Source organism: Cyanistes caeruleus, chromosome 2 (assembly GCF_971803275.1).
Source record: "Cyanistes caeruleus chromosome 2, bCyaCae1.hap1.1, whole genome shotgun sequence".
NCBI classification, from domain to species: domain Eukaryota; kingdom Metazoa; phylum Chordata; class Aves; order Passeriformes; family Paridae; genus Cyanistes; species Cyanistes caeruleus.
In genome coordinates, this window is record NC_141702.1 from 105,798,457 (window position 1) to 105,814,175 (window position 15,719).

The window sequence follows — 15,719 nt, forward strand, 5'->3', positions numbered from 1 at the left end:
CTTTTAGTATAGCTTTGAATTTTCAGGGACAGTCAAAATGAGAATTGTTTTGAGGCCGGTTTTGGAATGTTGGGTTTGGGTGTGTCTGCAGGAAAGCAAGCAGGAATAAAGCGCTGCCACAATGAAGGAGAACTTTGCATGGCCAATTTACAACCTACAGCTACAATGATCATATTGGCCCACTGAATACTGGGGGCATCTAATGCAGACTGCAAAGCTTCTTTGAACATATTGGAGAGATGAGACTTGAAGAAATAGTTTAGCTGATGGAGAAAAAGGGATGAGACCCACTGGACCTTTGGCTCACGATTAGTCCTGCCAAATCAAGCATGATTAGTTTTAACTGCTCTGTGGGAGAGTATTTCAGAATTACCTGCCCCATGATATTTCCATTAAGGAGATTTTGAAATGTCAGGAACTGCCAAGATCAGGGAAGTTTTGAGGCAGATCATATTTTTGTTGGGTTTGGGTGTCTCTGCAATACGGAAAGCTGGGAATAAACCCCTGGAACAGTGAAGTGGAGCAAAAGTGGAACATTTGGGTGGTCATATTCCTCCCTCCAGATATTGGCCACCTGAATTCTGGGCTCATCTGCTGGGGAGTGCAAAGCTTCTTTTACTTGCAACTCCTGGTGCCATTGTTTGTGTCCCAGCACTTTGTTGGACGTGAAGAGAAATAAACAAAATCCCACACCAGCAAGCTGCAACCCAGAACTGAGTGAGAATTACAGAAATAAAGGCCTTGGAAAGTAGCTTAGGAAAGCATTTACTTCCTAGACAGTGTGAAGCCCTCCGGCCTGGCCTGGCTGGGCCCAGGGCTGGCTGTCCTTGGGAAGGGAAAGGGATGGAGTTGGGGTGGGGGTTTTGTAGCCATGGAAACAGAACCGTGGGCGAGCGCATCACAAAGGGGCAGCCACGAGCTGGGGTTGTGACGGTTGTGGTTGACACGGACACAGCGGCAGGAGACGCGTCTGGCTCTGCCTCTCTGTGCCGACTGCTGGCGATTGGAGTCACGAGACCTTGCTCTAGGGCTGGGTAGCAAGCTCCATTCGCTGTCTACGCGGAGACCGTTCTCAAGTTCAAACCCAGATACTTCTGCGAGGCAGAAGCACGGGTTCCAACATGAACTTCACTGGAAAAGGAAAGAGCATGGAAGGAAAAGGTGAGGATAGAAAGGAGCTGAAAGGTCTGAGCCAAATGGTAAAAAGTCCCACCAGATTTCAGGGAAAACTGGTCCATGGTGGTCAGTTCTGGCTCTGTAGGTGGCTGACAGATGATCCTGCAAGGATGCCCATGGCATCACAAAATTCTGTCATTAGTTTACTCTGCGTTCTCCTTTTTGATAGTAGCCAAATCATTCATCCTGTCAGCCAGGACAGGGACGGTGGCCACAGCTGACCACAAATTGGACATGGCCATGAGATGCAAGTCCTGTTTCATTCTTTGCCATGAATGTTGGATCTCGCAACAGATCAATTTCCTGTCCTTGCTCTGCTTGCTGATCGCGTCTAACCCTGAGGACGCTATTACTGTGTTATAAGAACACCAGCAAGGGCTCATGCGGAGAAGTTTTGTGGTTTTCAGAAACTGCACTCACAGTTGTGTAGGGCTTTAATGGGTATTCACAGAAGGCCAAACCTCAAGAGAGGATCTTTTTCACCTCTCATTTTTTGAGCATTCCACTTCTCCCATCTGACTTAATAATATTATTCAGAAGAATTACATGCAGGTTAGTTACATGAGAAATAAAACTGAAGACAGTTTCTCAGTAGTTAAAAAAATATCTCTAGTGTCTCATGAAAGAGATGGATTGATCATAATGGTGGGAGGTTATTGAGAGACCACCAGCTATTCACCAGTCTTCACAGAAGTAATTGTGAATTCCGTTTATTTCTATCTTTAGCACACCTTTTATAGGGTTCTACAGGGTCTGCAGGCAGAGCAAGCTACTATTGGCTAACACACACAGGTTTACATTTTTTCTCCTGCACACAAGGATATTGTTTTGCTTTACTCTCTCTTCTGCATGAAGGTTTCAAGGACTTTAGCCTTTAATATCACGACTTATGTCAAAGGCTGGTTTGTGCATACAGGCCTTTACTAATATATGAAATATAGCAACAATTTCCCATTTCTCTTTTTGCACAAACCAGGCTTTGGATGTGACTCTTTCTATGCTCTTATGAAGACAAGATAACATACAACTTAGACTGTCATCCCGATTAACATTATATGTAAAGTCCGTCCCCCTTCTAGCACAAGAGACCTCAACCATCCAGTGATGCCCCAGCTGGCGAACCAACTTCCAATGGGGTCACTATCTTCTTTCAGGGCATGTAACCCATCCTGTAGCTGTTGTAGTTGCTTATGGATGGAAGCTGAATGATCAGTAAGATTCAAGCAGCACATGCCTTCAAACTCCCCACAACCATGTTTTTGTGCTAAGAGCAAAAAGTCAATTGCAGCTCGATTTTGTAATACTGCATGACATACACTACTCACATCGGCTGAAAGCTCACTTAATATTGTGGATGTTAAGTTCAATCCTTCCTTAGTCCAGCAAGCGAGCCTTTTTAGAGTTGCTAGGCCTTAATTCATTCAGGCTTCGCTTTGACTGTTCGATGTTCTTCATTTTGCTAGCTATATTCAACAATTGGTATAAGCTTGGGTGGAACAAAGTTATGTTTCCCAAGATAACAGGGTCTTCTATGTGGACTAGCAGGAATCTAATTCCATGCTCTATCTCCACAGATTAGGAATATGGAACTAGGTAATCGCTTTGGTAATTGTCCTGTGAGATTGCACCACGAACAAAGGCTTTACTTTCAATGGTAGTAACAAGGTCAGCTACAGGGTTGACTGACTGCAGCCTAGTGCTGCATTACTTTGTTGGAATGACTTTTTGTTGAGGGTTCAAACATTATCCATCCACCTGAGGTATTGGTGGAACTTAACAAATCTAATTCTTCTGAGGGTTGTAACATTGAGAACTTTGGTAATTTTTGCTTGCCAACAGGCTTCAGGTTGTCTTAATGTGAAGCCAACAGTGCAATTGCACTCTTGCAACATTGCCAGTTGATTCAGTTGAGTCTCATTACTAATTAAACCTTTAAATGCTTGAGGATCCCATTCAGGGATTCCTATGAGACAGGTGCAAAAGGATCTCCAGGGGTGGCTAGGCTCAAACACATTGACTTTTGGCCAGTTCAATGTGCCAGAGTTACCCATATGTTCTGTCACTTTGGATGTTAGTTAGCAGACAGTTGGTCATGACTATGAACAGCACAATTACCATAAGCAGTTTACCATGTAAACGACACCATACCCGCAAACTCACAGCCAAAACCCCAACGCCAAATGAACTTTCAAAGATGTCTACACTACCTCTCGAAGGGGGAATACCCACACTCCATCCCAACACAACAATTACCACACAGGCCAAACTTGTTATCTTAACCTATTATATAACTACCTTTAACACACGTGCTCTGGTATATATGTAGTCTAAGCGTGAAAGCAATTTGCTAAAAGGGTAAACACACAACTACAATTTGCTTTATATACAGTTAGATGGAGTCTCTACACTTTTCTTAGATCTTCTACAGAATTTTTCCAACACGATTCAGTCCTGGAATGTTCACTGCTCCCGTGATGTCAACTGGCAGCTGATGGGTGACTGAGGGTTTTGATGTTCAAGTTGTTCTTCAGATCCTTCTAAATCTTAAAACAAAGGATACCTGAAAAATTGGTAGAGACACAACATCATAATAACAACATAAAATTTCTGTTGGCAACTGTCTGTATAGTGTTCAGACACAACTGTGTCCTGGCAGCTCCACTTCTGATCCATGTCTGGAGCACCAAGGCTGTGTGATGACGTCTCTGTTCACTGGATCTCGTGTGTTCAGAGGCAGACAGTCTGGTCAGATGGACAGGTGACCTTTTTGAACCTGCCAACAAAACACAGGCACTTCTCTCCTTGAAGTTAATGAATTACACTAATCAAATGCTTTTAGGGCATCCATTTCCCCCGTTTTCTTAAAAAAAAAATAAAATGAGATGTACTTTTGTAATAAACATCAACATCAACACAAAACCATATACACAATTAATAAGAACTTACACCAGTTAAAAATCAATTAAATCATAAACATTATTAATAACATATGTAATATAAAACTACTATTAATTACTAAAACGCTGCACCAGCATCCCATAGTTAGCAAACAAACAGAAACAAAAAAAATCAGTGAAGGATTGGGTAATCATCTCCGGAAATGATTCTCCAAGCTCACTTCAAAACCGATCCAGCTGTCGTATCAATAGGGTCAAATTGCTGAGTCAAAAAGCGACCCAAACACTGTTTTGGTGCAAAAAACATCTGGATCTGATGGCACACATTCCATCCAGGTAAAGTCAAGGCTTGGCCAGGGCCTGGCTTTAAACTGGAAAGATGCCTCTTAACTCATTTCTAAAACAAGGTTCTCAATAGTAGCAGCTATGAGATGCTTACAGCACAGCAAACTGTTAAAATGCATTTGTACAAATCAAATGATCAGAAGCCTCAGGTACTAGACCAATTAAACCATGCAGCAGTTGGTTTAATCTGAAGCCTCTCCTATGGCAGCTGATCTTCAACAATGATACATCCTCTTAAAATTCTGGAAACACTGAAAAATAAGAAAGCTACAACAAACAAAATCTGCAGGGATTGCAACAAACAATAGAACACTCCCGATGAAGTCAAGGGTGTCACAGACTGCATTCACTTTTATCCACAAGCAGGTGTTCACCAGTGTTCCGTCACTGCTGTTTCAGTTGTCGCTGTCTTCTTCTCTCTAGGAAAATAACTATACTTTGCAGTTTAAACAAGTGTCTCCAATAAAACACAAAACAATTTAAATTAAACAATATTTAAACCTAACAATAATTATATATGACAAAAGGAAATAACAAACTTAACCTTAAAAGAATATCTAAGTTAGAAAACTTAACTTAAAAACATTCAAGCCTAAGCATAATAAAACTCGACTATCCTTAATTCTATTAACACTTAATCTATATTAAATAAAAACATAACTTAATCTTATTCTGTTACTACAAAAAAGCAACTAAAAGTTTGATATATACCTTTTAAACACAATATAACGATAACATGGATTCACTATAAAGATTATAAGAATGTAACAAATACATCACAATTCTATGTCATCTAGCTTTGAGAATAACCCACAATAACTGCAAATGTTACTAAAAATACTTATTCATAACAGGAATTTGCTTAGTATATGCTTAAATTGGTTAGGATTTTAAAGTGCAGTTTTCTAGAGAAACACCACAACAACACAGGATTTGGCAAGTTGCAATCTAGCTTTTGTAGCATTTTTCAGAAGTATCAAGTCCAATTTTTAAACTAAAATCCAAAATCCAAATTGGTATATATGCAGTTATATGTGTTTTATATAACTTAAAAGAACTTACATTAAAATTACCTTATTAAAATTGTGGAAAAAACAAGCAAATGGATAATATATACTTTAACTTAACTTTGTCTTGTACAGTAAAGTTCTCTTAACTAGTTATTTTTTAAACCATAAATCTCTTCTGTAGATAACATTAATTGGAAGGTTTTCCTAGAAGCTGTAAATCACACCATGTTTTAACCTTAAGTTCTAAACCAATTATTGCAAGGCAACTTTTGTTAAACACCTTTTCTCTCTCTTTTTTTTTTTTTTTTAAATGTTCGAAGAATCACAATAACTTCTCTAGTAAAATCCTAAAAACTGCAAATGCATAAACTCATAATTACTTAAAACACAAAATTAACTCTACAATGGTATATAAAGCATTTTGAAAACCCAATAAAACATGACTTTTTAACAAACTGGGTATTATCCGGGTGTTTTTCCTTAGAGAGGGAGCGGGGGGGTGAACTGCCCACTCTGCTGCTGCTGCAGCTCTGCTCTTATCTTCCTTCACATTCTCTACATACTCTCGCAGCGAGGAAAAATGGAGAGAAAGAAAAAAAACCTCACAAAGTTAACTTTAACAAATGCAGTTTTTTTTCTCTCAATCTCTCTTGTTGTTCGCTGATAGAGGAAAAAAGGGCACGATTTTACAGAAGCAGGCGATGGCGCTGCTTCTGCCCCCAGGGTGCCTTTGTTCTCACAGAGCCCACCTCAGTGCTCCCCCATGTCCCCCTGCTTCGGGTGGAAACCGGTCTAAATTTGGCTTCTTTTCTTCCAGGGTAGTAAAGATGGAACTTAAGTAAGATTGTAATGTTAAAAGCAACTCCAAAAATGAAGCAAATATTTCTGGATGTATCACATCCTGCCATAACTGAACAGATTCTGTTCGTTGTTTCAGCATTTGCAGTGGAATTTCTTTCTCATTATTTTCTTCTCTTTGACTCTCCCTCCCTCTCTCCATGGGCAGCATAGATAGGAGATAGCTTGACCAGCAGTGGGAGATAAATGCATCTGCCGCTGTGACGCAGGTAGAATTACGGGGCTCACAGCCTCAGCATATCTCGCTTTTATGTTTTTAAGGTATTAATTAAAATCTGCCAAGTTCAACCGAGAGACACAGTGTCCTTGCTCTTTTCTGTAATTGCCGTTTCCCATATCAGAGCCGATATATCCGTCCGTTCTTTCACTGCAAAAGGCAGCGATGGCACTACTAAATGCCTGTGACAATTAGCCCATATAATGAGCATATCCAGGTCCTTTTCCCGGGCTGCTCCGCCTCATTTAACGAGGATGCAGAGAAGCAGTTTATCTGCCGCCACAAATTCCACATCCATGCTAGCGGCCCTCGGCAGGGGGGAAGGTTGCGACCCTTGTACAGCGCCCCTGCCTTCGGACTCCCCCAGCGACTCGCCCCCGTTGATTCGCGAGCCGCCTATCCGGTACCGATCCAAGGCAGCGTCTATCTGCACTCTGATCTGCTCCACCAACCTCGGTCCAAGGCTCCGTCCCACCGTGCGTGGATCCACTGAAGCCCCCCTGCGCACTGGGTGTCCTGTTCAGAGCACCAAATATTGAGAGACCGCCAGCTATTCACCACTCTTCAAAGAAGTAATTGTGAATTCCGTTTATTTCTATCTTTAACACACCTTTTATAGGGCTCTACAGGGTCTGCAGGCAGAGCAAGCTAATATTGGCTAACACACACAGGTTTACATTTTTTCTCCTACACACAAGGATATTGTTTTCCTTTACTCTCTCTTCTGCATGAAGGTTTCAAGGACTTTGGCATTTAATATCACGACTTGCTATGGTTTGTGCATACAGGCCTTTACTAATATATGAAATATAGCAACAGGAGGTCAACTAACTCACTTATTCGAAGCCTTTTCAGCATGCCTCAGACTCATACAGAGCTGGGCTGCTCTCTGGCAGGAGGAAGGGTCTTGTGCCAGCCTAGAGAGCCTGTGCACATCCCCAGGGAACAGTTCTGCCCTGCATGTGCCCCCTGCAATGAGCTGTGCTGCTGCCAGTGCCCCGTGCAGCTGTAGGGCTGCTCAGCTGTGGGGCAGGGACAGGAGCAGGAGGCTGCATGTGCAGCTGAGCCATGGCTGCAAAGCCCAGGGCTCTGGGCTCCCTGCTGTCCCAGGCCAGCCCAGAGGCCAGGCTGTTCCTGTGGGAGCTCTGTGCAAGGGGGGCAGGGTGTCCCCTGGCCTGCCTCAAGTGGCTGCAGGCAGGAGCAGGTTTCCCTGTGCAGCTATTTAGAAGTTTGCAGCAAGTCTGTCCCATGAAATATGGAGCTCCAGATGCATTATGTTTGCACTGCAACCTGTGTTATATTTTGTGTCTCCACTTTGCAGGCCTGACTGGCTACCCTCTTGCCAAGAGATTTTCTCTGGCAAATCCTTCTGTGCTCCTTCCCTCCAAGCCAATGCCCCTCATCCCAAAGAGCTCTTCCAAGCCAATGAAGAGCTGCATCGGAGAGCACGTTACTGGGAAAAGTGGCACTGGCAATGACGATGACACCAGAAAAGAACAGGAGTCACGTTCAGAAGAAAAAGGACGTAAGGTAAGGAGACCACGCTAAGTAATGTGTGGGAGATTTTCAGTTTCTGTGCTGTAGACAGAGCTCGGAGAGCTTTCCCTGTGGTGTGATCCCAGGGAAGCTGCTGAGCCAAGGAAGAGCTCAGCTGGACCCTGCAGGTCAGCATGCCTTTGCAATGGGTGTGTGGTGCACACTTCATGTCCTCAGCATCTGTCAAGAGCAGGAGAGGCCTTTGAAGGGTTTCTGGGCTATGCCGTGGTCCCTCCTCTGTCTTGTGGCTGAGAGAACACCCAGAAGCAGTCAGAGCATGTAAAGTTGTCCGCTCTGGCCAAGCAATCCTTCTACATTTAGTAACCTACGAGTATCTGTGAAGTATCTCTGTGTCTGGGTGGTGTTTTGTCTCAGCTGTGCCTGGTTGGGATGTTTGCTGGAACAGGCAGTCCTGCACAGTCAGTTCCAGGTTGTCTCAGCTTTGGAGCTGTACAGCCATGGCCTTCTGCACAGTTGTCTGTGATGTTGTTTCTAGATTTCATCAGCTTCTGGGCAGCTGTGTGCTCTGGCGTGGCTTTGTCCATAAGGAAGGGGTGGAAGGTGGCCATGGGGAGAGCAGCCCAGAGCCCAGCCACACCATTAGCTTTGCAGCAGGGCCAGGAGCTGCAATTGTTTTGGGTTTGCCATGGGGTGCAGGAGGAGGCAGATGGACAACAGCTTTGGCAGACTGAATGTCCAGTCAAAGGCTTGGGTACTTGGTCTCAGCCTTGCTGAGAAAGGGCCCCGTGTATCCCTGACAGGAACTGATGTTTTCACTGAAGATTGAACAGGTCCTGATTTGGCTTTTTAGCTGTGCCAGAAATGATGGGATACTAAGGAAGGGAGTGCATCTGTCCCTGCTTCTTCCACCCCCATTCCTGGCCTTGGCATGGGGTCTCTGGAACAACTTGGGCAGGCAGAGACCTTCCAGAGAGCCACAGATCAGAGAGCTCTGCTGAACTTCCTAAATGCCAGTGAGCCTGAGATGCTGGATGTGTGGGAGCTGGAGAGCTCTGAGCATCCTGAGAGTTCAGCAGCTTCTGGCCTCAAAGGCTGCTGGGGAACTGTAGGAGGGAAGGGCAGCAGCAGAAGAAATGAGGGGTTAAGAAAAGCAGGTTTTGCCATCCTGCAGAATGGCTTTGTGGGGACGTGGCTGGAAATCAGCAGTGGTTTTTAGGTGCTTTAGGGGCAGGGAGTTTATAGGGATCTAAACGCCTTCCCATACATCCAAAAGGCCAGTGGAGGCATCGTCACCTGAGAACATCTTGATGCCAAACATGTGGATGACTCCCAGCTGGGAATGCAGTCACACTTGTACAGAAGTGAGCATGAGGGGAGAGGTGGCAAATGTGTGACATGATCTCTCCCCCACCACCTGCCTGTCCTAGGACACCATTCTCCATCCTGGGCCAAGCTGCTCCATCAGTCTGACTGGTCTTTTCCTGCCAGGTCCCAATGAAGTCCATAGCTGAATGTCTTGGGGCATGTGTGGGGGCAGGTCTGGATGCGTAAAGTGAGCACTGTGTTCTACTCTTTGCAGGCTTCCTTGCTGTATCCCACTGCAGGGGATAAGAAGAAGGGGTCACTGGGACTGTCTTTGATCCCCCAGTTACGCAGGGCATTAAATCCTGCTGTTAGCAGTGCTGCAGGGTCTCGGAAAAGCTCTCTGCAGCTGGATGTGCAAGAGTCCCAGGAGATGAGGTAAGCCAAGGTGTCTGCTGCTCCAGTGTGCTGTTCACCTCGCTCTTCCCATCTCGCGAGGTTATTTTGCACAGTCAGCTCTCCCATGTATTTAGGCAAACCTCTGTGTATTCAGCATTTGGCCCTATCTGTGGTGATCCAGCCCAGTGTCAAACCCAGCACCATATGGCCCAAGAGCAGAGGTGGTGGTGGGGAAGAGGAGGCAGGGCTGAAAGGCTCCTCAAGACAGGTCCTCTTCTGGACCTGGCTGTTGATTCCCTCTGTGATGTTTGTGGTGTCATTTGGGAACTGTATTGCATGGGTCTGGATGCTGCAGATCTTTGAATACTGTGATCCTTCACTGTCAACTTCTGCAGCCACATTAACATGTTTGGGCAAATATTGGCTACTTTACAGGTGTCTGGAAATTTGGGTGTTGTTTCTGTAAACGTCAGATGTAACTTTTCTGTGCCTGGACCCTCACTGTGAAATGAGATCCCAGAAATGTTTTATGTATAGATTAATTAATGATTTTACATTAGATTAATGTATAATCCGATCGACATTTAGTATTTTTATGAGGGCTTAAGATCAACGAAGGAAAGTTGCTAGAGAAGAGTAATAGGACTATACCTGATGGGAAGATATTGGCTTGGAGAAGTGTGAGAAAATGTATCTGTCAAGCTTATCTGAGTGACAACACTCAGAAGGAGTCACAGAACTATCACTCACATTGAAAATCTTCTGTAGGGCTTTTAAAGTGCAGTCTGAATATCCTGTCCATAGCAGCTGTGTGTGAAAAAGCCTTTTTCTTCTTGAAAGAGAAAGGAGGTGTAAAATCATTCTCAGGAGACAGCAGTGCTCTGACCACATGGAGCACGAGACTGTCACCAGTGTAAGGCACAAACAGGCAAAGTCAAGCTTTGCAGCAGTACAAAAGCAGCTGCCCTCCATAGAGACTCGTGTCTCAGCTCAGCAGCTCTTGCTGCTTCAGAGGGGCTGTAGGAGCCACTTGGCTCCAAAAGGAGAGACAGCAGAACTGGGGGGTTATGATGCAAGTTGAAGAATGACTGCTGTGTTTCAGGCGGAGCTTGGCCAGCTCTGTCTGACTCCAGCAACTGAGAGCTTAAGGACAATGAATCAGCTTTGCATCTTGTTTAGTTTCTGTGTTGCATTTCCTCCTTCATCACAGTGACCATGCTAAGAAGGGTTGCCACCTTTCATGCTACACACATTCCCTCCCTTCTCTTTCTTCCTCTTAATATGTTCTTTTGTCCTCGGTTTTCTCAAGGTCCACACCCAGCAGCAGAAGTGAAGATGATGAATCTGAAGAAGGAGGTTGGTACAGGGCATGTCTGTCCTCAAATGACCTTGAGAATTTTGACACAGTAGTGATATTTTAAATGGTTGGATAAAAATAATTCTTTTCAGAAATTCTTTAAATTGATTTCAATTCCTTGATGGGCTCAGTGGACTCCTAAAGAGCCCAGTCACAGGGAGTGTGCTGTGGTGGTGCAGTGAAAATTCCTCCAGTGTGAAGTGCTGAGTGGCTGGAGCTGGAGTGGTACCTTGGGGCCCTGGAAATGCAGTGCAGGAAACGGAAACATTCCTCTCCATCCAGCACTTGCCCTTCATCTCCCTGCAGCATTTACAGTGTCACAGTAGAGAATAAGCACTCTTGTCCTTAAAGGAGAAAACCATTCCTTGCGGCAGTTTCTGAGCTGAACCCTTTCAGATCTGAAGGAGATTCATGGATATTGCCTGGTTCTGCACTGGGAGAAATAGAGAAACCTCCTTTAAGGAAAGTCCTTGTGAAATTTGCAATTAAGGAGAAGGAGGTTTCCGAATGGATGCAGCCTATGCAGGGTCTGAGTTTGTCATCCTCTGACAGCACAAGCCCAAAGCCACCTATGGCAGGTTCACCATGACAAATCTCTTCCCCGACTCTCTCTGCCTGGGTCAGTGCTGCAGGCTGAGGCTGCAGGAGGAGATGCCTTCTGCCTTGTCCCTCCCTGCCTGCCTTGCCTGATCCCTGACAAGGAGAATTGTGCCAGACAAAATGCAGTCTCTGGTGCATCTGTGTCAGCCAGTGCTTTCAAGTTGAAAGCCTCAATGAAAGTCAGTTGTTGTTCCTTTGCCATCTCTGGGCATTTACTGATAGGAGAGATGAGACTTGAAGACATAATTTTGCTGCTGCAGGAAAAGGGATCAGATGTCCTGGTCCCTTTGCTCAGGGTTTGTTCTGCCAAATCCTGGGTACAGCCCCTTTGGAAAGACTCCTTAATTGCTGATATGCAGCTGCAATGCTGAATGCAGTTGGGGAGAATTACTGCTCAGTATTGCTCAGGTGACATTTTTGCTGGTTTGATTCTGGCCTAGAAATTACCTACCTCATCAAAGGTTGCCAGATGCTCTTTTGTAAATGATGTCACCATTGTACTGGGCTAAAGAAACACAGATTTTATCCCTGTCTTCTTTTTCTGCTCTACACTCTGCTGTTTGCATTTAGGAAATTCTTAATGGTTTTTAACTGCCATGATCAGAAATGTTTTGTTGCAGGTGATCTTTGTGTTGGTATTTGGTGTCTCTGCAGGAAAGAAAGCAGGGAATAAACCCCAGGGGCAGGGAATCTGAGCAAATTGCAGTGTGGGAAAATCAATTTGTTTGCTCCACATTTGGGCTCCTTGAACACTGAGGACATGTGAAGGGGAGTACAAAGGTTCATTCACTTCTAACATGGGGTGCCATTGTTCATGTGCCAGCACCTCCTTAGTTGTGAAGTGAAATAAAAGCAACCAACAAATCCCCACCCTGAACTGAGTGGGAGTTACAGAAACAAGGGCGATGAAAACGAGCTTTGGAAAGCAATAACTTCCTAGGTGTAGTTGTCAAATTCTGGAGACCGCTGTGTCTGGCATCTCTTTGGAGGAAGGAAAGAGATCCCAAAGAGTGTTCCTGTGGCAGCTCTGTGCAAGTGGTAGCAGGGTGTCCCCTGGCCTGCCTCAAGTGGCTGCAGGCAGGAGCAGGTTTCCCTGTGCAGCTATTTAGAAATTTGCAGCAAGTCTGTCCCATGAAATATGGAGCTCCAGATGCATTATGTTTGCACTGCAACCTGTGTTATATTTTGTGTCTCCACTTTGCAGGACTTACTGGCTACCCTCTTGCCAAGAGGATTTCTCTGGCAAATCCTTCTATGCTCCTGCCCTCCAAGCCAAAGCCCCTCATCCCAAGGAGCTCTTCCAAGCCAATGAAGAGCTGCAGCAGAGAGCACGTTACTGGGAAAAGTGGCACTGGCAATGACAATGACAGTGGAAAAGAACAGGAGTCACGTTCAGAGGGAAAAGGACGTAAGGTAAGGAGACCAAGCTAAGTCATGTGTGGGAGATTTTCAGTTTCTGTGCTGTAGACAGAGCTCGGAGAGCTTTCCCTGTGGTGTGATCCCAGGGAAGCTGCTGAGCCAAAGAAGAGCTCAGCTGGACACTGCAGGTCAGCATGCCTTTGCAATGGGTGTGTGGTGCAGACTTCATGTCCTCAGCATCTGTCAAGAGCAGGAGAGGCCTTTGAAGGGTTTCTGGGCTATGCCATGGTTCCTCCTCTGTCTTGTGGCTGAGAGAACACCCAGAAGCAGTCAGAGCATGTAAAGTTGTCCACCCTGGCCAAGCAATCCTTCTACATTTAGTAACCTATGAGTATCTGTGAAGCATCTCTATGTCTGGGTGGTGTTTTATCTCAGCTGAGTCTGGTTGGGATGTTTGCTGGAACAGGCAGTCCTGCACAGTCAGTTCCAGGTTGTCTCAGCTTTGGAGCTGTACAGCCATGGCCTTCTGCACAGTTGTCTGTGATGTTGTTTCTAGATTTCATCAGCTTCTGGGCAGCCGTGTGCTCTGGCGTGGCTTTGTCCATAGGGAAGGGGTGGGAGGTGGCCATGGGGAGAGCAGCCCAGAGCCCAGCCACACCATTAGCTTTGCAGCAGGGCCAGGAGCTGCAGTTGTTTTGGGTTTGCCATGGGGTGCAGGAGGAGGCAGATGGACAACAGCTTTGGCAGACTGAATGTCCAGTCAAAGGCTTGGGTACTTGGTCTCAGCCTTGCTGAGAAAGGGCCCCGTGTATCCCTGACAGGAACTGATGTTTTCACTAAAGATTGAACAGGTCCTGATTTGGCTTTTTAGCTGTGCCAGAAATGATGGGATACTAAGGAAGGGTGTGCATCTGTCCCTGCTTCCTCCACCCCCCTTCCTGGTCATGGCAGGGGAGCCCTGAAGCAACTTGGGCAGGGAGAGACCTTGCATAGAGACACAGATCAGAGAGCTCTGCTGAACTTCCTAAATGCCAGTGAGCCTGAGATGCTGGATGTGTGGGAGCTGGAGAGCTCTGAGCATCCTGAGAGCTCAGCAGCTTCTGGCCTCAAAGGCTGCTGGGGAACTGTAGGAGGGAAGGGCAGCAGCAAAAGAAATGAGGGGCTTGAGAAAAGCAGGTTTTGCCATCCTGCAGAATGGCTTTGTGGGGATGTGGCTGGAGATCAGCAATGGCTGTTAGGTGCTTTAGGGGCAGGGAGTTTATAGGGATCTAAACGCCTTCCCATACATCCAAAAGGCCAGTGGAGGCATCGTCACCTGAGAACATCTTGATGCCAAACCTGGGGATAATTCCCAGCTGGGAATGCAGTCACACTCGTACAGAAGTGAGCATGAGGGGAGAGGTGGTAAATGTGTGACATGATCTCTACCTCACCGCCTGCCTGTCCTAGGACACCATTCTCCATCCTGGGCCAAGCTGCTCCATCAGTCTGACTGGTCTTTTCCTGCCAGGTCCCAATGAAGTCCATAGCTGAATGTCTTGGGGCATGTGTGGGGGCAGGTCTGGATGCGTAAAGTGAGCACTGTGTTCTACTCTTTGCAGGCTTCCTTGCTGTATCCCACTGCAGGGGATAAGAAGAAGGGGTCACTGGGACTGTCTTTGATCCCCCAGTTACGCAGGGCATTAAGCAGTGCTGCAGGATCTCGGAAAAGCTCTCTGCAGCTGGATGTGCAAGAGTCCCAGGAGATGAGGTAAGCCAAGGTGTCTGCTGCTCCAGTGTGCTGTTCACCTCGCTCTTCCCATCTCGTGAGGTTATTTTGCACAGTCAGCTCTCCCATGTATTTAGGCAAACCTCTGTGTATTCAGCATTTGGCCCTATCTGTGGTGATCCAGCCCAATGTCAAACCCAGCACCATATGGCCCAAGAGCAGAGGTGGTGGTGGTGGGGAAGAGGAGGCAGGGCTGAAAAGCTCCTCAAGACAGGTCCTCTTCTGGACCTGGCTGTTGATTCCCTCTGTGATGTTTGTGGTGTCATTTGGGAACTGTATTGCATGGGTCTGGATGCTGCAGATCTTTGAACACTGTGATCCTTCACTGTCAACTTCTGCAGCCACATTAACATGTTTGGGCAAATATTGGCTACTTTAGAGGTGTCTGGAAATTTGGGTGTTGTTTCTGTAAATGTCAGATGTAACTTTTCTGTGCCTGGACCCTCACTGTGAAATGAGATCCCAGAGATGTTTTGGGGTATAGATGTATAATCCGATTTAAATTTAGTATTTTTATGAGGGCTTAAGATCAACAAAGGAAAGTTGCTAGAGAAGAGTAATAGGACTATACCTGATGGGAAGATATTGGCTTGGAGAAGTGTGAGAAAATGTAGCTGTCAAGCTTGTCTGAGTGATAACAATAAAGAAGGAGTCACAGAAGTATCACTCACATTGAAAATCTTCTGTAGGGCTTTTAAAGTGCAGTCCGAATATCCTGTCCATAGCAGCTGTGTGTGAAAAAGTCTTTTTCTTCTTGAAAGAGAAAGGAGGTGTAATATCATTCTCAGGAGACAGCAGTGCTCTGACCACATGGAGCACGAGACTGTCACCAGTGTAAGGCACAAACAGGCAAAGTCAAGCTTTGCAGCAGTACAAAAGGAGCTGCCCTCCATAGAGACTTGTGTCTCAGCTCACCAGCTCTTGCTGCTTCAGA

The 15,719-nt window shown here is 45.6% G+C and overlaps 1 protein-coding gene across 5 annotated transcripts in view; it reads left to right on the top strand.

Moving 5' to 3' along the window:
- Positions 1 to 15,719, top strand: part of LOC111942001 (uncharacterized) — a 235,442-nt gene that overhangs the window by 171,880 nt on the left and 47,843 nt on the right. For 2 of the 5 annotated variants that reach the window (XM_086878881.1, XM_086878880.1), the window contains 5 exons: positions 7,825 to 8,033; positions 9,580 to 9,740; positions 11,011 to 11,057; positions 12,863 to 13,071; positions 14,619 to 14,767. In XM_086878881.1, the coding sequence (XP_086735007.1) occupies positions 7,825 to 8,033; positions 9,580 to 9,740; positions 11,011 to 11,057; positions 12,863 to 13,071; positions 14,619 to 14,767 (775 nt within the window). Of the gene's footprint in view, positions 1 to 880; positions 1,162 to 7,824; positions 8,034 to 9,579; positions 9,741 to 11,010; positions 11,058 to 12,862; positions 13,072 to 14,618; positions 14,768 to 15,719 lie in introns of those variants that run through there. The other 3 variants (XM_086878882.1, XM_086878884.1, XM_086878883.1) reach the window with 3 other exon arrangements.